Consider the following 25,747-nt stretch of genomic DNA (forward strand, 5'->3'; position numbering starts at 1 on the left):
CCTACCCTCCCTTCACCCCCTCCACCCTTCCCTATTTGCAAAGACTTTGTTTCCATTTTCTTCCTTTTCTCATATTTTTTCTTTTCCCTTCTTTCCTTTCCCCTACCCCTCCCACTTCCCCTGCTCTTTTAGACCTTTACTTCCTATTGCACAATATCAATTATACATTTAAAAATTACAATTTCAAGATCTAGGAGACATTACCACAGATTTTACCGAATTTAAGAGGATATAGAAAGCATATTTCAAAGATGTGTTTTGAAATAAGTTTGACAACTTGTAAGAAGTACCTTGGAAGACAAATTAATGAAATGGACTCTGGAGGAAATATAAAATTTGAATAGCACCTATTAAAGAAAGTATATTCCTAGCTTGAAAACCTACCTATATGACAACAACAGGCTCATATACATTTTAACTGAATAATTATATCAAACATTTAAACCAGAAAAAAGAAGGAACAGTTCTCCCCTCATTTTAGGAAATCAACATTGTGCTAATAGCAAAACTGGATAAAGATAATAGAAGAAAAAAGTATGAACATAGATTAAAAATCATTTTAACAAAACAAACTATTAGAAGTCAGATCTGGCAGTATGTAGAAAGTGGTTTTATTATAAGGATGGCAGTGTTGGTTCAGCATTGGAAGATCCACCCCCAAAAGTCATCATTTTAACAGAGGAAAGGAAAAAGCCATATGATCCTGTCACTAGTTGGAGAAAAAGTATTGGACTAAATTCTACAGCTGTTCGTGGTAAAAGCTATCAGGAGGCTAGAAGTAGAACAGAACCTCCTCAACAAATCAAAGACTTGTACTCCATACTTCCAGCAAAAATGCCTTATATGAATGGAGAAGATACAATGCTTTCTCCCTAAGGTGGGGAACAAGGACAGATATGCCTACTCTTCATCTGTCCATTAAACTTTGAAACATAGGCCCAAACCAAAATAGTCTGGCAATAAAATGACACAATTAGGATAGGATTGGCAAGGTAGGAGCAAAAGCTTTATATGTAGATAAAATGATTGTCTACAGAGAAAATACTAAGAAATCTCTAGGAGCCCCTAGAACTTGTATTTGAATTTAGCAAGATTAGAAAACACAAGGTATATATAAAAATTCAGGTCTGTGTATACTAGCTATAAATGAAGAATTGGATATTGAAATTTTAAAGTAGGAGTACAAAGGACCTAGACAAGTAAAAAGAAAAAAAACAATGATGGAAGACATTTATTACCTAATTTTAAGACTTCCTCTAAAGCTACAGTAATCAAGGCAGTGTTGGCATAAGGAAAGACATAAGATCATTGGAATAAAACAGAGAATCTAGAAACAGAACCACACATATAAGGTCCACTGAGTTTTGAAAGATTATTTAACATTAACATTTTATAGAACATGAACTCAATTCAACAGCAGAGGAAAAGATAGTGTTTTCAGCAAATGGCGCTAGAACACCTGGTATCCGTATGTAACAAGTTAACCTCAACCCTTTATTTCCATACATAAAAATAACTTGGAAGGATCTATGAACCTAAATATGAAAGACTAAAACTATAAAATTTTTTTTTTTTTTTTTTTTTTTTTTTGTGCCGGGGATCCAACTCGGGACCTTGCGCTTACGAGGCAGGCACCGGAACCACTGAGCTAAATCCCCGGGCCTAAAACTATAAAATTTTAAGAAATTATAAGGGAAAATATTTATGAATTCAGGGTTGGCAAGAATTTCCTAGGATATAAAATACATGATGTATAAAAGAAAATATTGACAAATGAGATTCCATCAGAATTTAGAACTTTAAATGACATCGTTAAGAAAATGAAAAGTAGTCTTTAAACACACTGTATTTATAATGCATATAACCTATGACCAGAATATATAAAGAACTCTTACAGCTCATTAATAGACAACCCAGTGGAACTTTCTGTGGAGGAGGAGCCAGGACCCAGCACAGCCTTGGGTGACACCGGGGCGCTGGATTCCCACCCACCAACATCTGTATTACAGATGCGCTACAGAAAATAGTCAAACTACAGCTGGGCATGGTGGTACACAGCGTGACCCCAGCAGCCTGGAGGCTGAGGCATGAGAATTGGTACTGAGGAGCCCGCTGCAGACAGGCAGGTTTGCCCACACCCTACCGAGGTCCCCAGTCGCACGGAATACGCCGAATCAGTCCACTGCAGACAGGCAGGTGTGTGCACGCCCTACCAAGGTCCTGAGTCGCACGGAAGACACGGAATCATACCGCTGCAGACAGGCAGCCACCTGGTTCCACACTACAAAGACACAGAGGACACCAGACCACCAGACCAAGGTACTGAGTCCCACTGTTCCTGGCCCAGAGGTAGGGGCTTCTGAGCCGTCGTCGCATTGCTCCTGGTCCTGAGGAAGGGGCTTCCCGGTCACCATCCCTCCTGTTGCTCCCAGCCCAGAGGAAAGGGCTTTTAGGCCACCTTCTGTCCCGCTACTCCTGGCCCAGAGGAAGGGGCTTCCAGGCCACCATCCCTCCCACGGCTCCGGGCCCAGAGGGAGGGGCTTCTGAGCCGCCATCCCACTGCAACTGGTCCAGAGGAAGGGGCTTCCAGGCCACCATCCCTCCCACTGCGCCCAGCCCACAGGAAAGGGCTTTTGGGTCACCATCCCTACCGCTGCTCCCGGCCCCTGTCACACCTCACCCAGCTCAGAGGAGGTAATCCGTGCAGGCGCTAACAGCCCCCTGCCCCAGTCGAAATGAGAAAACACGTAACTAAGTCTCAAAACCAGACTTCCAGATCACCTACAGCAACCCCAAAGGGAAATTAGATGGAACACTCTGATGCTCAACCACCTGGACCCACTCAACTGGCAACAAAAGGGGATCTGGAAAAAATGAAATCAGAAATAATTTCTCAGATAACAGAAGAAATTGTGCCCCTAGTGCAAGACATGATTAATAAATCTAGAGAGGAGCTCAGGAACATGATGGAATCCCAACATAAGAAACAAATGGAATCCATAAAAGAGATGCAAACAGATTTCCCGGACATGAAAAACTCCACTGAAAGTCTACACAGCAGAATGAGCCAATGTGAGGACAGAATTTCAGATATAGAAGATAAGATTGCAATTAGTGACCAGGAAAAGAAAAATTGCTTCAAAATTATAAGGAAACCTGAGAAATCAATCCAGCAGCTACTAGATGATGCAAAGAAGAATAACATAAGACTGATTTGGCTCAATGAAGAAACAGAAGAGAGTGGAGATGACATCAAAAAATCTCTTCACAGAAATAATGGCAGAAAACTTCCCAAGCAGGGGAAAAGAACTTGACATAGAGATAAGTGAGGCATATAGGACTCCAATTAGCCTTGATAAAAAAAAAACTACACATAGGCATATAATTGTTAAGATTCCAGAACACAACAGAAGAACAAAGCTCTACAAGCAGTCAGAGAAAAGAAACAAATCACACACAAAGGCAAGCCCATCAGAATCACAGCAGACTTCTCAACACAAACCATCAAGGCAAGAAGAGCTTGGAGTGACATATTCCAAGCCCTAAAACAAAACAGCCTCCAACCCAGATTGATGTACCCTGCAAAACTATCTTTCAAAATGGATGGAGAAATAAGATACTTTCATGACAAAGAGCACCTTAGGAACTTCGTGAATACCAAACCAGCACTCCAAAGAATTTTACACAATATCCTAGGAACAGACATTGAGGATCACAACCCCAGGAAGCAAAGCAGAATGAAGCCATCTGGCATGACAAGAAATTAAATGTAAAGGGGGAGAACCCAACAAAAAGAAAAAGTCATGGCAATGACAAGTCAATATGTTTCAGTTATAACCATCAATGTTAACGGTCTCAATTCACCAATCAAAATAAACAGACTGGCAGAATGGGTCAAGAAGCAAAATCCAACAATATGCTGCATACAAGAAACATACTTCATTCAAAAAGAAACTCATAGACTGAAAGTTAAAGGGTGGAAAACAATTCTCCATGCGACAGGAACCCGAACAAAAGCAAGAGTAGCTATCCTCTTTGCAGATCAAGTAGATTTCAAACCAACACTGATTAAGAGAGATGAAGAAAGACACTACATCCTTGTAAAGGGAACAATCCCAGAGGAAGAGATGACAATCATAAATATCTATGCACCAAACACTAGTGCACCCAACTATATAAAACAAATACTAACGGACATGAAAAGTCATATATGCACTAATATAATTGTAGTGGGGGACCTCAACACCCCACTGTCACAAATAGATAGATCAACTACACAAAAAATAAGTAATGAAATACTAGAACTCAATCGAACTCTTGAACAAATGAACTGAACAGATGTTTACAGAGTCTTCCACCCCACAAAAATCACAATACACATTCTTCTCAGCTGCACATGGGTCATTCTCCAAAATAGACCACATACACATAGAACATGTTTAAGTGCAAAGGAATTGAAGTTATCCCCTGTATATTATCAGACCATAGTGTGATGCAATTGGAGATCCATAGCAAAAGAAACTCAAAAAATTTCATAAACACGTGGAAATTGAACAGCACACTTCTGAATAACCAATAGTCACAGAGGAAATTAAAGAAGAAATCAGACAGTTCCTTCAATTAAATGACAATGACAATACAACATATCAGAATCTATGGGACACAATGAAAGCAGTCTTACCAGGAAAATTCATAGCCATGAATACGCATATTAGGAAAACAGAATGCGCCCAATTAAACAACCTGATGCTGAACCTCAAGCTTCTAGAAAAAGAAAAGCAGGACAACCCCAAAGCTCATACAAGGGAGGAAATTATAAAGATCAGAGGAGAAATCAATGCAATGGAGACTAAGAGAACGATACGAAAAATCAATGAAGCCAAGAGTTGGTTCTTCAAAAGAATCAATAAAATTGACAAACCTTATCCAATCTTGTCAGAAAAAGGAAAGAAAAGGCCCAAATCCATGTAATTAGGAATGAAAAGGGTGAAACTACAACAGACCCAGCAGAAATCCAGAGGATCATCAATACCTACTTTCAGAAACTATACGCCAATAAGATGGACAACACAGAAGAAATGGACAGATTCCTAGATACATATGAATTGCCAAAGTTGAACGAAGAAGACCTAAAAATTCTGAACAACCTAATATCAACCAATGAAATTGAAAATGTTATTAAAAACTTATCAACTAAGAAAAGCCCGGGCCCTGATGGCGTCACTGCTGAATTCTACAAGACATTTAGAGAGGAACTTCTGCCACTACTGTTTAAACTCTTCAGTGAGATTGAAAGGGAAGCAATACTCCCAAATTCATTCCTGGAAGCAAGCATCACCTCGATCCTCAAAGCAGAGAAAGACTCAACTAAAAAAGAGAACTATAGGCCAACCTCACTAATGAACATAGATGCAAAAATCCTTAATAAGATAATGGCAAACAGAATGTAGAAGATCATCAAGAAGATCATGCACCCTGATCAAGTGGGATTCATCCCAGGGATGCAGGGATGGTTCAATATACTCAAATCAATCAATGTAATACACTATATCAATAGAGCCAAGGACAAAAACCATATGATTATCTCCATAGACGCAGAAAAAGCATTTGACAAAATCCAACATGCATTTATGATAAAAACCCTAAAAGAAACTGGAATAGACGGGCTCTACCTCAATCTGATCAAAGCCATCTATGAAAAACCAACAGCCAATATCATACTAAATGGTCAAAAACTGAAACTCTTCACACTAAAATGAGGAACAAGACAAGGATGTCCACTGTCACCACTCTTGTTCAATATAGTTCTGGAAACATTAGCCACAGCAATTAGACAAGAGAAAGAAATAAAAGGAATAAAGATAGGAAATGAAGAAGTCAAATTGTCATTATTTGCAGATGACATGATACTCTATATAGAAGACCCCAAGAACTCCACTAAAAGTCTTCTAGACTTAATAACCAAATTCAGTCAAGTAGCTGGTTACAAGGTCAACACACAAAAATCAATAGCTTTCCTCTACACGAATGACAGACTCACTGAGAGAGAAATAGGGCAAATAATTCCTTTCACAATAGCATCCAAAACACTGAAATACCTAGGAATCAAACTAACGAAAGAAATCAAAGACCTCTTCTCTGAAAACTATGGCACTCTGAAAAGAGAGATTGAAGATGATATCAGAAAATGGACAGACATCCCCTGCTCCTGGGTAGGAAGGATTAATAGAGTGAAAATGGCCATACTTCCAAAACTGCTATATAGATTTAATGCAATTCCAATTGAGATCCCAGCAGCATACTTCATAGACCTCGAGAAAAAAATCCAAAAATTCATTTGGAACAAGAAGCGACCCAGAATGTCAAAAGCAATTCTAGGTAACAGAGACATGGCAGGGGGTATCACAATCCCCAACCTGCAACTATACTACAAAGCTACTGTGATAAAAACAGCACGGTACTGGCAAAGAAACAGACTTGAGGACCAGTGGAACAGATTAGAAGATGCAGAAACAACGCCAGACACACTCAGCCATCTCATCTTCGACAAAGAAACCAAACACCCTCACTGGAGGAAAGATAGCCTCTTTAATAAATGGTGCTGGAAAAATTGGGCTTCAACTTGCCAAAGACCTGTATCTCTCACCATGCACTAAACTAAAATCAAAATGGATTAAAGATCTAAATATTAAAATAGAAACTCTGAACCAGTTGGAACAGAGGTTAGGTAGAACCCTTGAAGACATCGGTGTAGGAAAAGATTTTATGAACAAAACCTCAGTTGCCCATGAACTAGCACAAACAATCAACAAATGGGATCGCTTCTCATTAAAAGGCTTCTGCACAGCAAGAGAAACCACCAGCAGTGTGAAGAGACAGCCCACAATGTGGGAAAAAATCTTCATCTGCTCTTCCTCAGAGAAAGGCCTACTATCTCGAATCTAAAGAACTTAAAAACATCAGACCTCCCAAATTTAAAGACCCAATCCAAAAATGGGCATCTGAAATGAACAGACATTTCTCAGACAAAGAATTAGAAATAGCAAATAAATACATGAAAAAATGTTCAACATCACTGGTCATTCGAGAGATGCAAATGAAAACAACACTGAGATTCCACTCCACTCCAGAAAGAATGGCTGCTATCATGAAATCAACCCATAACAAATGCTGGCAGGGCTGTGGGGAAAGAGGAACCCTGCTCCTCTGCTGGTGGGAGTGTAGACTGGTGCAAGCACTGTGGAAATCAGTATGGAGATACCTCAAAGAACTAGGACTGGAAGTTCTATTTGACCCTGCTCTTCCACTGCTGGGGATCTTCCCCAAAAAATTAAAAGAATCATACCACAGTGATATATGTGCGCCCATGTTCATAGCAGCACAGTTTGTAATAGCTAAAACTTGGAAACAGCCCAAATGCCCATCACCTGGAGACTGGATAAAGAAAATGTGGTGTTTTTATAAAATGGAGTACTACTCAACCATAAAAAATGAGAAATTAGAGACATTTATAGCTAAGTGGATGCACATTGAGGCGATACTCTTAAATGAAATCAATAGTACACACGTGTAAATACCAAGTAGTTTCTCTGGTGTGAGAAACTGAAAGTGTAAATAAGGACTAAATGTATGATAGGTAATGTGAAATAGGAAGGAAAGGGGCAAAGGGGAAGGAAGTGGGAGGGCTAGGGGAAAGGATGGAAGGGAATGGGATTAATATGAGAAAATGGAAAAATGGGAACAAAATCTTTGTAAATAGGGAGGACTGGAGGGGTTGAAGGGAGGGCTGGGCAAGGGTGAAAAATAAGAACCAAGAGAGACTATGTAAAGGTGCAAATTTCCAATGATGAATGTCATTATATTGTATACCTAAAATGTACCAATGATTAGAATGAATAATCGAAAATGTAAAATAGGAAGAAAAGGTCCAAAGGGGTAGGGGTAGTGGGAGGGGCAGGGGAAAGGAAAGAAGGAAAAGGAAAAATGATGAGAAATGGAAAAAATGGAAATAAAGTCTTTGTAAATAGGGAAGGGTGGAGGGGTTGAAGGGAGGGCTAGGAATGGGGAAAAAATAAGAACCAAGATGCATTATGTAAAGGTACAATTCCCAATGAGAAATGTAATTGTGTTACATACCTACAATGTACCAATAAAAGAATTTAATACAAAAAAAAAATAGACAACCCAATTAAAAAGGAGACGCAAGAAGATGATAAATAGCCAGTACAGCACAAGGAAAGGTGTGCAACACTAGAATCAGAAAAATACTAATCAGTACAATAACAAGATTGAATTATACACTTATTAAGGATATGAAGTTAAACGTTTTAAAAGAACAAATGTCAGCTTAGGTGTGAACCAGTTAGAACTTTCTAATACTGCTATTGTGAATGTAAAATGATAAAACTGTTTTGGAAAATAATATAGAAATTTCTTGTGTTACTGTTAAGAACCAACAGTGCTGTTCTTAAATTTTTACTTGAGAGAAATGAAAACACATGTTCATAATAGATTTGTACATACAAGTTGACTATCCCTTATCTGAAATTCTTGGGACCAGAGTGTTTCAGATTTTTGTTTGAAATCCACTTGATCTGCAAAGAAGATAGCTACTCCTGCCTTTTTTTTACGGGGGCAGGGGGCTTCCTGTCATATGGAGCATTGTTTTCCACCCTTTAACTTTCAGACTCTGAGTTTCTTTTTGAATTAAATGTGTTTCTTTTATGCAGCACATTGTTGGCTCTTGCTTCTTGACCCATTCTGCCAGTCTTTCTTTTGATTGGTGAATTGAGACCATTAACATTGATGGTTGTAACTCATACATATTGACTTATCATTGTCATGACTTTTTCTGTTTGTTGGATTCTCCCTCTTTACATTTAATTTCTTGTCACACCCAACAGATTCATTCTGCTGGGCTTCCTGGGGTTGTGATCCTCATTGTCTTTTCCTAGGATATTGTTTAAAATTTTTTTGAGTGCTGGTTCGGTATATATGAAGTTCCTAAGGTGCTCTTTGTCATGAAAGTATCTTATTTCTTCATCAATTTTGAAAGATAATTTTGCAGGGTACATCAATCTGGGTTGGAGGCTGTTTTCCTTTTGGGCTTGGACTAGTCACTCCAAGCTCTTCTTGCCTTGAGGGTTTGCATTGAGAAGTCTGCTGTGATTCTGATGGACTTTCCTTCGTATATGATTTGTTTCTTTTCTCTAACTGCTTGTAGAGCTTTGTTCTTCTGTTGTGTTCTGGAATCTTAACAATTATATGCCTATGTGTAGATTTTTTTTTTTTATCAAGGCTAATTGGAGTCCTATATGCCTCACGTATCTGTATGTGAAGTTCTTTTCCCCTGCTTGGGAAGTTTTCTGCCATCACTTCTGTGAACAGTTTTTTTATGTCATCTTCACTCTCTCCTGTTTCTTCATTGACTCCAGTCAGTTTTATGTTATTCTTTTTTGCATCGTCTAGCAGCTGCTGGATTGATTCCTCATGGTCCATTACAATTTTAAAGCAATTTTTCTTTTCCTGTTCACTAATTACAATCTTATCTTCTATATCTGAAATTCTGTCCTCACATTGGCTCATTCTGCTGCATAGACTTTCAATGGAGTTTTTAATTTCCTGGAAATCTATTTGCATCTGTTTTATGGATTCCATTTGTTTCCTGTGTTGGGATTCTATCATGTCCCTCAGCTCCTCTCTAGATTTATTAGTCATGTTTTGCACTATGAGCACAATCTCTGCTGTTATCTGAGAAATTATTTCTGATTTCATTTTTTCCAGATCCTCTTTTATTACCAGTTCAGCGAGTCCAAGTAGTTGAGTATCAGAGTGTTCCATCTCTTTTCCCTTTGAGGTGGCTGTAGGTGATCTGGAGGTCTGGTTTTGAGACTTGTTTACGTGTCTTCCCATTTTTACAAGGCGGGGGGAGTGACACTGGCACCCACGCGGCTCACCTCGTGTGTTCTGGCGGGGATGGTATGGCGGCCCGTAAGCCTCCTCTTGTGCTCTGTGTGCAGCTCACCTCCTGTGCGCTCGGGGGAATATTGTTTTGATGTTTTGCTTTCTCTACCATTCATATTTCTTTTTTGTGTTCAGTGTTTCCAATACAGTTTATATTAAACATTTTAAAATATTAAAACTGTAATAGTACAGTGGATTATTTTCTGTTACAATGTTAACATTATACAACGAAAAGTGTATGCAGTGTTGTCAGTTTGATTATTGACATATAACATGTTTACAAATAAACTGGTGTTTATGAGAGTTGATATTAATTAAATTGAGACTTAAAAAACTATAAAACAAATCAACAATGCAAAGAGCTAATTCTTTGAAAGAATAAATAAAATAGACAAGCTCTTAGCAAGACTCACCAAGAAAGAGAAACAACTCACATAAATGCAATTAGAAAGGACAGAAGTGAAATCACAACAGACACGGTAAAAATCCAGAAGATAGTAACTACTTTAAAAAAGTATATTCCAACAAATTAGCAAATTTTTATAAAATGGACAGTGTTATGGCTTGTGTGTAGATGTTCCCCCAAAGCCTCGTGTGAATAAGGTGAGGCTATTTCAAAGGTGGCTGAATCTCCATTGTTTGATTGATTCAAGGTACAATTCTAGGCCCCAGGACACTAGGATTAAGAATATGAGCACTACCCACCCTAAGTAGTTTGAATAAAGGGGGCAAGAAGAGACTGTTAAGATCCCTTGTTGCTCTTGCTACTTGTGAGTGCTGTCAACTGTTGCACCTCTGCTATCCTGTCTTGGAGCCAGCAGATTATGGACTGAAGCCTCTATGAACTGTAAGCCAAATAACCCTTCCCAACCCCCTTTAACTTTGGGTGTCCAGTGTTTTGTCTCAGCAATGAGAAAAAAGTAACTAATACAGACAGATTCCTAAACACATACAAACTACGAAAACTAACCCAAGAAGACATAAATATGCTTAACCATCCAATCACAAGCAATAAAATTGACTCAAACTTTAAAAAGCCCAGGACCTGATGAACTCACAGCTGAATTCTACAAAACCTTTAAGGATATTATATCACCAATACTCCTCAAGCTCTTGAAATAAATTGAAAGTGATGGGGTGCTCCCAAATTCATTTATGGAAGCCACTATCGCCCTGATCTCAAAACCAGATAAAGACCCAACTAAAAAAGAGAACTATAGGCCAATCTATTTAATGAACATAGACACAAAACTCCTCCATAAGACATTAGCAAATAGAATGCAGCATATTACCAAAAACTGATAAGCCATGATCAAGTAGGTTTCATCCCGGAAATGCAAGGATGCTTCAACATATGTAAGTCTATAAGGGTAGTATAGTACATCACATAAACAAGAACAAGGTTGAAAACCACATGATTATATCAATAGATACAGAAAGGACTTTCAACAAAATCCAATGCCTCTTCATGACAAAAACAAGCTATCTATGACAAACCCATTGCCAGCATCATACTCTATGGGGAAAAACCAAAAGCATTCCCCTGAAATCAAGAACAAGGCAAGACTGTCCACTATCACCTCTATTCAACATATTACTGGAAACATTCACCAGAGCAGTTAGGCAAGAGAAAGATATAAAAGGGAAACATATAGGAAAGGAAAAACTCAAATTATCATTATTTGTAAATGATATGATACTCTACATAAAAGACCCACCAAGAAACTCTTAGAATTAATAACCAGTTTTAGCAAATAGCAGAATACAAGATCAACACACAAAAAATCATTAGCATTTTTGTACACCAACAGTGAACAGGATATGAAGGAAATTACAAAAACAATACCATTAACAGACGTTTCAAGAAAAATAAAATACTTAGAAATTAACCTAACCAAAGAAATGAAAGACCTATACAAAGTAAACTACAATACTCTGAAGAAGACTGAAGAGGACATCAGAAAATGGAAAGATCCTTTGCTCCTAGGTGGACAGAACCAATACTGTCAAAATGACCATACTTCCAAAACTGCTGTGCAGATTCAGTGCAGTCCCCCTCAAAATACCAACAGCATACTTTATAGATCTAGAAAAAACAATCCCAAAGATTCATATGGAACCAGAAGACGCCCAGAATAGCAAAAGTAATTTTGGGCAATAAGATCAAAGCAGATGGCATAGCAATACCAGACTTCAAGTTATACTTGAAAGAGAAATAAGAAATAGTGATACAAATGGCATGGTACTGGAACAAAAACAGACATGTGGATCAGTGGAACAGAATTGAAGATACAGAAATCTCCTCAGACATATTCAACTATTTGATCTTTTACAAAAGGTCCAAAATTATATGTTGGAGGAAAGCTAGCCTATTCAACAAAGTGGTGCTGGGAAAACTGGTTATTTATAGAAAAATGAAACTGGATCTTTATCTTTCACCATGTACTAAATTAAAATAAAAATGGATCAAAGATTTAAACATTAAATCTCCTGGAAGATAAAATAAAACACTTAACATAGGAGTAGGAAAGGATTTTCTAAACAGAACCTCAGTCACACAGGAAGTAGCAGCAATCAACAAATGGGATTATATCAGACTAAAGAGCTTTTGTACAGCAAAAGATTCAATCAATAAAGAGACAACCTACAAAATGGGAAAAAAATTTTGCCAGCTACTAATTAGATGATTAGTATATCTAGAATAAATAAAGAACTCAAAAAAATTAAACATCCTAAAATTAAAGACTCATCAAGAAATGGGCTAGAGAAATGAACAGGCACTTCACAGAGAAAGAAATACAAATGGCCAACAAATATATGAAAAAATGTTCATCATCTCTGGCCATTAGAGAAATACAAATTAAAACAACACTAAGATTTCATCTTACTCCAGAAAGAATGGCAATCATTAAAGAAATCAAACAATAACAAATGCTGGAGTGGTTGGGATGAAAAAGGAACTCTCCTACATTACTGGTGGGAATGCAATTTAGTATAACTATTATGGAGATTGAGAGAAGGACTAAAATTAGAAATTCCATACAATCCAGCTATCTCCCTGCTGATTATCTTATAATACTCTCGCTGCTGAGCCATCATAATGCAGCAGTACTTCCATACCAATGTTTAAAGTAGCATAATTCATAATGGCTAAATTCTGGAAGCAGCCTGTATACCCATCAGCAGATGACAGGATAAAGAAAATGTGGTATCTATATATAATGGAATACTACTCCGCTATAAAGAATGACAAATTTGAGGCATTTGTAGGAAAATAGATGCACCTGGCAAACAGTGTTCAATGAAATAAATCATATACACAAGAAGCTTGAATACCATATGGTATCCCACATTTGAGTGAGGTAAAGTACAAAGAAAATGAAAAACCATGGATAGAAAGGGACAAGGGAACAGATTTCACACAATAGGGAAATGGTCCAAGTGAAGGAGGAGAGGAGGAAGGGGGAAGGGAAGAGGAAATGAGAGGAATAAAGGTATGCCATGTACAGGAACCTAATAACTAATCATTGTAAATACTATAAGCCATAACATGAACTAAGACAAATAATATCAATGGGTATGGAAAAGGTGACTAGGGAGTCAAAGGAAAGAGGGGAAGGGAAGAGGATTTAAAAAAAAAACAAGTTGTAATATATATATGTAACCACTCCTCAAGATAATTTTAAACTGCATGAATTACAAACATGTACTAATAAAATAAACCAGAAAAATGGGCAATAGACCTAAATAGACATTTCTCAAAAGAAGATACACAGATGGCCAACAGGTGTATGAAAAAGTGTTCAACTGGGCCAGGGTTTTAGCTCAGTGGTGCCACACCTGCCTCGAAAAGCACAAGGTCCTCAGTTCAATCCCCAATACCAGGAAAAAAAAAAGAAAAAGTGTTCAAAATCACTAGTCATCGTGGAAATGCAATCCACAATGAAATATTACCATATCACCTTACCCCAGTAAGAATGACTGTTTTCAAAAAGACTGAAGACCACAAGGGCTGGCAGGTTGCAGAGAAAAAGAGTTCTTGCACTCTGTAGGTGGGAATGTAAATTAGTGCAGCCATTGTAAAAACAATATGAAGGTCTTCAAAAAATTAAAAACAAGACTACCATATGCTCTAGCAAGCCTCCTACTAAGTATATATCCAACAGAAATGAAATCAGTCTGTCAGAGACATCTGTACTCCCGCAATCATTGCAGCACTATTCACAATAGCCAAGAAATGGAAATAGCTCAAATGTCCATCAACTGATGAATGGATAAAGAAAATGCAGTAAATATACACAATAGAATACTTTTTAGCCATTAAAAAAGTAAAATCTTGTTGTTTACAATAACATGGTTGGAACTGGAGGTCCTTGTGTGAAGTAAAATAAGTCAGGCACAGAAAGATAAGTACCTCATGATTGCACTCATGTAGAATCTGCAAAGGTTGATCTCAGAAGTTGAGAGTAGAATGGTGATTACTACCAGAAGCTGGTGAATGTAGGGGAAGCAAGGGATGGGGAAAGATTTATCAGTGGGTACTAGGTTACAGTTAGGAGTAAGAAGTTGTGGTATACTATTGCACTGTGAGGTGACTATAAATAACAGTAATATAGTATATGTCTCAAAAAGCTAGAAAGATTCTGAATGTTTTAACCATAAAGAGATGATAAATTGAGAGACAGATATGTTTAACATGCATTAACCTTTGTTCTCTCTCTACGTACAGATAGATTAAAACATCACATGGTATCCATTAATATGCAAAATTGTTTTATTTTATGCATAGATTAAAATTAAATTTAAGATAAATAAAATGTTTAGTGGCCTATAAAAAAGCATGAATTATATACCCAATAAGGTAGGTATTTTCTGACACTATTCAAGGCTTAAAGTAAAAGGGCAGAGGAGAAAATGCCATCTTGCTTTTTTCTTCCCAACTCTGGATTTTGCTTAAAATAGTTGCCTTTTATTCACACCTCAAGTATTTACAAAGTACCTGTCATAAATAGAAGGAGGCATTATTTTAAAAGCAGCAAAGATTACTAAGATACAGGCTTCTGCTTTCAAGTTTTCAATCTGCTAACAGATATGGTGATCTTCAAATATCTATACCATTAAAAAAAATCCATACCATAAAATCAAGAGTCGTAAGTGCTAGAAGAAATTATAAATTAAGACACAAAAGTATTTTAGAATTGGGAGAGCTTTTTCATCACTAGAAGTTATCCACACAGCAATTTACAAACAAAAGAACAAGAACTACCAATCTCTATAGTTAGAGAACCACTAGGTACTTTACTCCCATTTGACTTATTATTTATTTGCATGTCTTTCCTGTGTACTGGGCTGTAATAGTGTTTGTGAAAGAGTATATATTAGTCTATATCCTAACTCCCTAGTTGTGCCCAGCTCACAAATATTTGTTGATGGATGTGTGTGGCACTGATTATCTAACTTGCTGCTTAATAAGAAAACTTTTCTTCTATTACAAAGTATATTCAAAAGATGAAACCTATACAACTAAAAAATAAACTTTTTTCTCAGGAACTAAACATTTTTTAAAGGCAATTGTTATACATAATTTGTACCATTAAGTACAACATATAGCAGATCACATCTGAGACCTATATAGTTGAATAGAAAGCAGAAGCAGCTATCATTCTCTCCATTTACACTGATTATGACAATGTATTTGTGATATTTGATTGACCAGGCCCAGACCTCAATGAAAGTTAACTGTAAATAAATTTACATTTTAATTGTGAGTGAAAACTTGTACATGACCGTTTTTTAAGCATTTACCTACATTTTTTTTTTTTTGGAGTCCTAAAAGAAAGTTCATTCAGGGGTATATACAGTATGTGTACGTAGAAGGTAAACCAGTGAATGTAATTGATTTACTTTTAAACAAGTTCTATCCCAGAGGCTAATTTTTTTTAAATCAGGGGCTGGAGTATAGCTTAAGGGTAGAACACTTGCCTAGCCTGCATAAGGCCCTAGATTTGGTCCCTAATATGGCTAGAAAAGAAAAAAAAAACTAGTCCCCACAAGCTGATTTTATCAAAATCATTATAACTGACCAAGATAGTAAGTAGTACACAAGTCTTAAGATCATAATTAACCTTAAGTAAAGTTAATGGTGAACATAAATTTTAATAATAGCTTTCTGAGCTTTATGAGTACATAAACATGACCTGCAGGTTCAGTATGATCAAAGGCACAGGGGAAATAATTCACAGATAATCGTAAGGTTTCAAACTTCACTCATATTACCATTCATAAAAGGGTCTATAAGTAGGATTATTGTTGAGATCTGAAGACACTACCCCGTGCATTGTTTTACTTTAAAAAGCCACATGATACTATATCTTCATACATGTTTCAAATGCAATTCTGTCCAAAAAATGGTGATTAATGGTTGTTTTTACTTTCTCATAAGCAATTGCTGTTTTTCTAAGCCAATCATGCCAGTCAGAAGTAAAGAAAATGTTGAGTTAAATTCTAGAAATTGAAACGAGGGGACAATCAATGGATCTATGTTCAGTGTCCCCAAACTCAAAAGTATAGAAAATTTATTCAACTGAGGAGAGATCACTCACATATAAATTTTTCTTTCTTTTTAAACCAAGGACCTAAATACAGATAGAAGCCAAATATCTTCTTGTTTCTCCGATTAAATGAGAAAAACCAATTAAGGGAATACATATTAAGAATCTAATGAGTTTAGTAAGAAGTCTTAAAGAACTTAGGTTCAAAAGGATCATAAAGACTTAACACTTTAAGCAAAGAAGCCTCCATGCAGCTCAAAAAATTATTTGCATATGTATCAATCAGAAATTGGCATTTTGCCTTTGTGAGCAAATAATAATTTATCTAGAAAACATAAGGTCTAGTATGACTTTCAGCTATATGGCCAGTATTCTAAGGCAGATTAATAATTTGGATCATATTATAGCTATGAGTTACTAGTCATTAGTTTATTAATGAGTTATTAGCGATTACAATTTTGAATTTTAAAAAATGTTATTCAAAGTAACACTAAATAGTTTCTAAGTTCCTTCAAGCTTTAAATTTTTGTAATTTTGATTGGCTATGAGAAGAAATGTCATATTAAAGGTATAAACAACTTCATTATGCCTTAAGAGGTACTTATGACTGTTACTAGTCTTAGAATGGAAATTATATCACTATCTTTAAGTCAATTCAGTAAACACGTCTGAAGCAACCACTGGGATTCTGGTAAAAATGCTAAATTTAATAAGATGCAGCGACCAGAAACTACAGTCTTTGGAGGGATATATACATATAAGCATTATAAAGTAGTTTAAAAAGATGCAAGCTTATCTGACAAATCAAGGTCTAGAGACAGACAAGTCTAAGGCTTGTTGAGTAGCTCAATGTTTCATCAAGTTCTTGGACTCTTTTTCTTCTAGTGTTTCTATTACTCTGGGATTGTGTCCTCATAGTTGAAAAATAGCTGCAACACCTCCCATATTCATCCATGTTGCAGATAGAAAGAAAGTAGAAGGGCCAAAGTTTTTTTTTTCTCTTAAGGATTTGTCTATTGTTTTATTTGTTAATAAGATTCATTTTCTAAGCATGTCTTCTTATATCTCACTGGCCAGAATTATATTATAGTTCCACTCCCTACCACACAGGTAGCCAGGGAAGGAGAGTGGGGACAGCAGTTAAAGAACAATCAAGCAGCAGTGTTTACAGTTACTCTTTATCTATTAACCATTTGGGCTATACACTTATAAGGTTCCAAGGGTAAGCCAAGTCATTTATGCATAAGGATATAGTGCTCCAAGAAATCCTTCTGTCATTAAATGATTCACTTATTAAATCAAAAATATTTATTTTATGTATATAAATATATGGTTATGAATATCCATATATATGTATGTATATGGGGGGGTCCATGAAGAAAATATAGCATAAAAAAATGAAGAGTGATGGTAGGAATTATTACATATAGGTTATTCAACAAAGGCCTCTCTGATGAGGTGATTTTTGAGTAGAGGCCTGAAAAAATGAGAGATGGATGGTGCCATAATATTTGGAGACTGGTCTGAGAGAGAAAACAGCAAGTACAAAGCCTCTAAGGACAGAGATATTTGACATTATCAATAAAAAGGAAGGAAGCAGTGTGGCTGGAGCACAATGAATGAGGAAGGAATGTTAGGAGATAAGAACTATGGGACCAATAATATGTTGGGCCTAATAAGCCCTAGCAAATATTTTACTGTAAGTAAAAGGAAAGTCTTTGGAAAATTATGCACTGTAACCACTGTGTGGTATATAAATTATAGGACAGAAGTAGGGAGAACAATTAGGAGACTACTAAATTTTCCAGGATGTAAGTGATAATTTTAACTATTGTAGTAACCATGCAAGTGGTTAATAATGATTAGACTCTATGTGTATTTCTAAGGTAATTTAGGTATGGTTCTGACAAAGAGATGACTCAGGGATGTCTCCAAGGTTTGGGCTTAATACTGGGAAAATGGAATAGTTGTTTACTAAAATGAGAATTGCAAGAAAATAAGATACTGTATGGAAGGGTTAAGAGAGTTGAGGAATCCAGACCTATAATTTTGGACTTTTTAGGTTTGATTTCCCTGTTTCACATCCAAGTACATGTTGGATGATTACAAGTCTGGAAATATATATTGTCTACTGGACAATACATGATATACAGGCCTGGAGTTGAAGGCAGAGATTGATATTGGAGATAGAAAATTAACAATTTTGGTGGTTTAATGCCATAGAACTAGATAATGTCACACAGGGAGTAGATAGCTAAATAATGATTTTTCTCATGACTATTTACAGGGGAAATAAAATTTCCTATGAAATCCCAATTAAATTTACATTTAGGAACTTCATTTTACTAACTGCTTTTTTTACTTTCTTTCTTTCTTTCTTTGGTACTGGGGATCAAATTCAGGACCTTGCACTTGCAAGGCAGGCACGGTGCTACTGAGCTAAATCCCCAGCCCCACTAACTAGCTTATTAAAGTTTAGTGTCATGAATTAAAGTCAAAGACATGAATTCTGAAGCCAAGCATATCTAGGTTTGAGTCCTGTTTCTTCTGTTAGTAGACTGTGATTTAGACAAAGATACATAGCTTCTCTAAGCCACTCTTTCCTCATCTCTAAATACTTATGATGCCTGCCACAGATTGTTTTGAAGATTGATGAGTTAATTTAGTACAGTCCTTTACACATAGTATACACTCAAAACACATTAGGTAGTATCATCACATTTATCACCTTTTGGCACAGAATGTACTATTGGTAACTTGATTTAGTGTCCTACCGGAGCAGGCTATGTTTTGGAATCAGGAAAAATAATTTCTTACTTAGTAATATTTATTTGGGAACACTTGAATAAGGAGTTGTGATAGAAGTCATTCCTACTTTTTTATCAGTGTTTCAGCATCATATTCTTGGCTAATTATCTTCCTGTTTAGGTCACAGTGCTGTTGATATCACCAAGGTGGCTAGAAGACACCGCATGTCTCCTTTTCCTCTGACATCTATGGACAAAGCCTTTATCACAGTCCTGGAGATGACTCCGGTGCTTGGGACAGAAATCATCAATTACCGAGGTAATATTATAGTTGCCTGTTGCTCTCTCTTTATTTTTTTCCAAGTAAGGTTCATATAACATGAAGGCAGAGTCTTCCTAAAAGAAATACTGCTGACCATTGTCACAATTATAATCATTTCTTTTTGTTTCTTATTTCTATTAAACCAAAGTATCAGCCTTAACAGTATTCCAATTATGATACCATAAAGCTTCCCTTACATAAAAAATGGGGGAAATCAGCTGTGTTTCTGATTCAAAGGACCAATACCTAAAGAGAGGGCTCTCAGCACTAAGGAAAATGGTTAACTCTGAATTTATATAATGACTTTTCTTTCAAAAATGGACGATAACTACTGTATCTTGTAATTATGTTTGCATATTGTAGAAAACACATATAGCCAGTCTCTGACTTACAAAGGTTTAATTTCGAATTTTTCAACTTCGTGATGATGCAAAAGCACTCGATAAAACAGTACTTCAAATATTACACTTTGATCTTTTCCTACAGTAGCAAATGTGGTATGACACTGTCTTACAATTCTGGGGGGCAGCTCCTAGTCAGCCACACAGCTACCACAGTAAGTTTATCTAAGATATAATGATCACTATCTTAGGTATATTAAATGCATTTTAACTTAACAGTATTTTCATTTTACAATGGATTTATTGGGACATAATCCCATTGTAAGTCAATGAGCCTGTGTATTTAAATGTTACCTATGAAAAATACACTAATTTATCCATGGACCACCAAGTAATCAGTGTGATCTCACTTTCTTTGCATCATTTGTCTTCTCCTTTTTTTTTCTTTTAATCTAGTAGCATATAAAGAGGAGTTTATGAAACAATAATGGAAAAGCAGTTGTATTAGTCAAAACTTTTCATCACTATTAACAAAATACCCAAGGTAACCAACTTACAAACAGAAAGATTTATCTTCATGTTTTTGGAGATTCCATTTTGTGATTGAGTGACCCCCTGACTATGACCCTCTGGTGAGGCAGCACATTATGGCAAGAGCACATGGTGGAACAAACCACTAATCTCATGAGCCAATAAGCAAAAAAAGAAAAAAAAAAAAAAAAGGAAGTTGGGGTCTCACAGTCCCCTTCATGGACTCAACTCCAAAGACCTAAGGGCCTCCTACAAGGTCCTTCCTCCTAGAGGTCCACAGCGCACCCTGGGACCTTAGTTCCCTGGTGCTACCCTGGAGACTAAGCATTTCATGTGTGAACCTTAGAGGAACAGTCAACATCCAAACTATAGCTCTGCCCCTAGCCCTGAAAGGTTTATTTTTTAGCTCATAATACGTGAGTATTCTTTCCATTTCTAAGAATCCTCAAAATCTTAACTGTTCCCGAATTACTCTAAAGTTCAAGTCCTTAGTCTCCTCCAAGACTGAAGGCAAACCCCTTCTAAAAGCCTTTCTAAACAGAAAACAAAAAAAGGAAAACTTATATCTAGGATTTAGTGGTGGTACAGGCACAGGCAAGACCACAGCTAGAATTTGTGCTGCTCGAAGCAGTCCTTCAATTTCCCACCCTCTAACATTTATGAATATGTTAACCTATTTAAGTAGAAAATTAAAATGATGTAGTGAGAAAAACAGTCATATTTCAATGTACTTGAATCTTCTCCATGTTAAAATTGAGTAAATTGTTACAATATAATTTTCCTTTTGGCCAATAATGCTCCCCAAAAAATATGCCACCAGGGGCAGACCTTTATCCCGCCTAGCTATGCCACTGGACACAGGATAAACATTTCCTGTTCCCAAATGAGAGAATAGGTAAAACATGAGGAGGGCTCAGCCCATCAGTGCAAACATTAAATTCTGTAGTTCTGTGTCCAGCACCTGGGGCACACTTTAGTGATTGGTGGGTTCCCAAGGTTTTGGGCACCTCTGCTCCTATGGCCTTGTTGGTTACAGCCCACATGGCCAATTTCTTGGGGTGGCTCTTCCTGTTGCCTTTAACTCTCCTTATGAGCATTTTACATTACTGGTATCTCTACTTTCCTTGGGTTTCTAGCTTTAACTTCTCTTTCATAACTGTACTACACATTACTCTTTTCAGGGACTTCAATATATAACCCTACAACATACTACCTGGCTTCTCAGGCTTTCCATTGAAATCTTGGTGGAAGCCACTTGACCTGAATTGTGGAACTCTTGCATTCTGCATGCCTGAAAACTAGCATCATGTAGACAATGCCAGGGTCTGCTGCCAACAAGTCATACCTGAGTTGGTTTGAGCCATGGCTGCAGCAGCCTCTGAAGCTTTTGTTGACTGAACATGGGAAATTGAATCCCTAGTTAGTCATAGGTTCACAGGGATCTCAAGGCTCTTTTGTGAAATGATTCTACCCTTCAAAGTCTTTGAAACAAATTTGCATTTCTATTTATTTAAGCCTGTGATGAGTGGGCAGATTTTTGAGATACCCTTAAGGTATGTTTACTATTGTCTGGAAGCTAACAAGTAAACTAGTCCATTGCCTTTAAGCTCAGCCTCTCAAAAAAGTACTTACAAAGGACTAGATAAAATATACCCAAATTCTATGCCCTGGCTTAACAAGAATGGCCTCTAGTCCAATTCCCAATGGAATCTGCTTTTCCACATGAAACCTCGTCAGTGCAGCCTTTACTGTCCTCATTTCTGTCAGTATTCTGGTCTTCTGTACCCTTACCAGAATTTCCCATTAAGCTCCACTTATGAGCAAGTTTTCTCTAACCTACTCCTCCAAACTTTGCAAAACCCATCTCTTAAACCAATTCCAAAGGATCTTTCATATTGTCAGGTATAGTTAGACAGCAACAGCCCCACTTTTCAATACCAATTTTCTGTATTAGTCAGCTTTCCATCTCTATAATAAAATATCATGGCCAGTCCATGATCAAGTAGACCCATACTTTGGACCTCCAGTAAGGCAGCACATCACAGTCAGAATACGTATCAGAGCAAACCACTGACCTCATGAGCCAACAAGCAAGCGGGGTTGGAGGGGTTCTCGGGGTGTGTGATGAGAGAACAGAGAAAGAGGGAGAGAGAGAGAAAAGAAAGAAGAGAGGGGAATGGAAGAGACCAGGGTCCCACACTTCCTTCCACAGACATACCTCCAATGACCTTGGGCCCTCCCAATATGGCCCCTCCTCCTAAAAGTTCACAGCACCTCCCACTAGCCACCTTGGATACACATGGGCTTTTGTGGAACATTCAACATCCAAAGTATAAGAGTAATACCCCTCATTGCTTTTAATTTTTAATCAACAACTTCCATTTCCAACATTTCACTATAAAAGTTACAGATAATGAATCCCAGCAGACCAGACTCCCAAGGAAAACTTTAAGCCAATAACAGTTGTGGTCACTTCCCCAAAAAAGAAGTTATATTTAATACAGTCTGTATAAAATATAGTTTTTTGTTTTGTTAATGCCCATGGAAACAGCACAAAAGATTTAACTTTGTAAGTACAAGAATTTTTTTATAGAATCATAAAATATTCAGACTGTAGTGAACATTAGAGAGCATGTATACAAATACCCTGATTTTTCTCCAAGGAAACTCAGAACAGCATAAATAGAATAGGATAAAGGTACCAATACTTACATTATTTTTCTTGCTACATGATAGCACTCTTCATCCAGCATTAAAATTTAAGAATAATGGTAGCTAGCATAACAAATTATATTAAAAGACCTAAAATTAATAAAATACTGTGTACCATATTTTAGCTCTTTGGTCCCTCACCCTACTTATACAAAAATTAGTTTTTATAATTTCTACTTATCCTACACATTTGACTTACATTATTTATAAGCTTATATTATTAGGCTTAAACTTTTTTTGTTTTTGTTTTATCCTCATTAAAACAAGTAAAGATTTGAAAACTCATTAGGAAAGAGAATTTTTCAAAAATTAACCATGTTATTTTCAAACTGAGCTTTAATGAACCTACTTTATTATTAAATTCCTAATATTCAAATATTTATTGATATCAGTCTAAACCAAGGTATTTCCAGAAAATATGAATGTAAACTTAAGTTTGAAACATTTTAAATACTTGAATTATCGGGCCAGGGATTTGGCTAAGTGGTGCCACTGCCTGCCTCACAAGTGCAAGGTACTGAGTTCGATGCCCAGTACCAAAAATAAATAAATAAACTTGAATTATCATAAAAATAAATTAGCCATCTCTGGTCTCTTGTAATTTCAGAGGTATTTCCCTTAATGTCAGTCCTTAGAAAAAGATATTCCAAGTCAAATTAGACAGAAATTCCAGTCCTTTGAAGGAAAAAAAGATTTGGAAATGGCTGTTTCATTTTTCCCAGAGGAAACATGCTTTCAGGTGTATTCTCTTTTCCCTTCAAATGCTTGTTTCTTTTATTTTTTTATCAGAGCAGTTGTCACTCATAAGTAAGCAGACTTCATGGATGGTTAACTTCTTTGTAAAGTGTTCTTACTGATGATGAAAACTAATAATGATGTTTGTATTCAGCCTTTGAGTTGGATCAATCTCAATTTTTAATACAAAAGAGTATTATATTTAGACTTCCTCGATACTTCAGTTAGGTATTTGAAAGAATAACATTATATAAAAAACATAATTCAGTTTGCTCAGCACATATTGATTAAGCATCTTCTAAGAGATACTGTTTTCAGTTCTGGATATACAAATATGAATAAAAATAAAGTGTCTGCCTCATGGATCTCACAATCTAGTGCAGAAGAGAGGTAAACAATGTGGTACTTATCTTCTTGATTGGCTCCTGTGCCTGCTTGCCTTCTTTTATTAATCCTTTGAATTAAACTTTCTTTAGTTTTTTTCTTTCCCCTTTTCACATATTGTACTTTCACTTTACACAACCTCATGCATGCAACTGGTTTCATATACCACCTACATCCCTATTTTGAAATCTATGTCACTGCCCAGACCTTACCTGATCTCCAAGGTCATGCACCAATGCATTACCTATCTGCTGCTGATAAATTTAGCATGATAAATTTTAAACTTATTTTGTCTACCTCTGTGTGTCTCTTCTACATCCTCTGGACTCCATCCCTTGTTCTCCATCCCCACTACTAGGGTTTAGGTCTTTATTGTTAACTTTCTGAATTATTGTAACAGGCTCCCTCCAGTTAACATCCTCTCAATCCTTTCTCTAATTTGATAGTACTCTGTTCAAATGGCAAATTTTTTATTAAGACTCCCTGTATACAGTACCTCAGTAGTGACCATAACCTCAAGATAAAACCAGTCTCTGTGACAAGTCATGTAAGGCTCTTCATTATTTAATATCTTCTAATTTTCTTTAAATTTCTTCTCTCACTTCCTTATCATTAAGACTTGCTTCTCAGAGTATAAGACATAAATCAAAAAGATTCTTAGAAAATAAACAGATAATAACACAAAACTTTCTTCTACTGTAATTACTGTGAAGGTAATGATATAGAGTAATAAATATTGTTATTTTCTTATTATTTGATTATGAAATTTTGTGGATTTTTTCATAAAATAAAAAATTTAGAAAAAAAAACCCTGCTCCTCCCCAAATCTAACATGCAATTTCTTACCTCATATTCTCTCTTATCTCTCTAAGCCATTGCTTATATTAACTTTTGCTACTTCTCTGCCTAGCTAACTACTACATATCAAGCTTAAGCTGAACACAGTGACACAGACCTATAGTTCCAGCTACTTGAGAGCCTGAGAGAGGAGGATCATGAGTTTGAGGCCAACCTTAGCAACATAGAGAGACCCTGCTGCTCAGAAAAACAAACAAAAAAGGTCAATTTTAAGGAATTTCTCCTCCATTAAGAATTCCTTCCTGTCTACTTCTACCTTTCTCTGGCTTTCCTTGCATGCATATGTTGTATGGTACAATGACTGACCATATTTTTTCACTCTTTTTTGTGAATGCCCTAATAAATAACATGGGCATAAAAAACCAAGTGATCTAATGTGAATCACTATAGGTTTAATTGTCATAAATAAAATATGACATAATTTCCTTACTAAAGGGAAGAAAATTCTCTCAGAAAAAAGAATTAGAAACTTCTTACTGTATTTTAAACTGTTATATTTACCAAGTATGTTTGCATTTTAAAAAGCAAACCTTTGAAGTTCATTTTTATTTCAGTTAGATGTATTTCTAAACTATTTAATTTTATCCACTAATCCCTGAGTAG

At 36.4% G+C, this 25,747-nt stretch overlaps 1 protein-coding gene across 34 annotated transcripts in view; it reads left to right on the forward strand.

Moving 5' to 3' along the window:
• Window positions 1-25,747, forward strand: part of Gphn (gephyrin) — a 589,435-nt gene that overhangs the window by 422,175 nt on the left and 141,513 nt on the right. For all 34 annotated transcript variants that reach the window (XM_087195039.1, XM_087195042.1, XM_021247567.2 and 31 more), the window contains one exon: window positions 19,443-19,580. In XM_087195039.1, the coding sequence (XP_087051165.1) occupies window positions 19,443-19,580 (138 nt within the window). The remainder of the gene's footprint in view (window positions 1-19,442; window positions 19,581-25,747) is intronic.

Source organism: Heterocephalus glaber, unplaced genomic scaffold (assembly GCF_053883595.1).
Source record: "Heterocephalus glaber isolate CG9 unplaced genomic scaffold, H.glaber_assembly_v1.0 deba00001608, whole genome shotgun sequence".
Classification (NCBI taxonomy): domain Eukaryota; kingdom Metazoa; phylum Chordata; class Mammalia; order Rodentia; family Bathyergidae; genus Heterocephalus; species Heterocephalus glaber.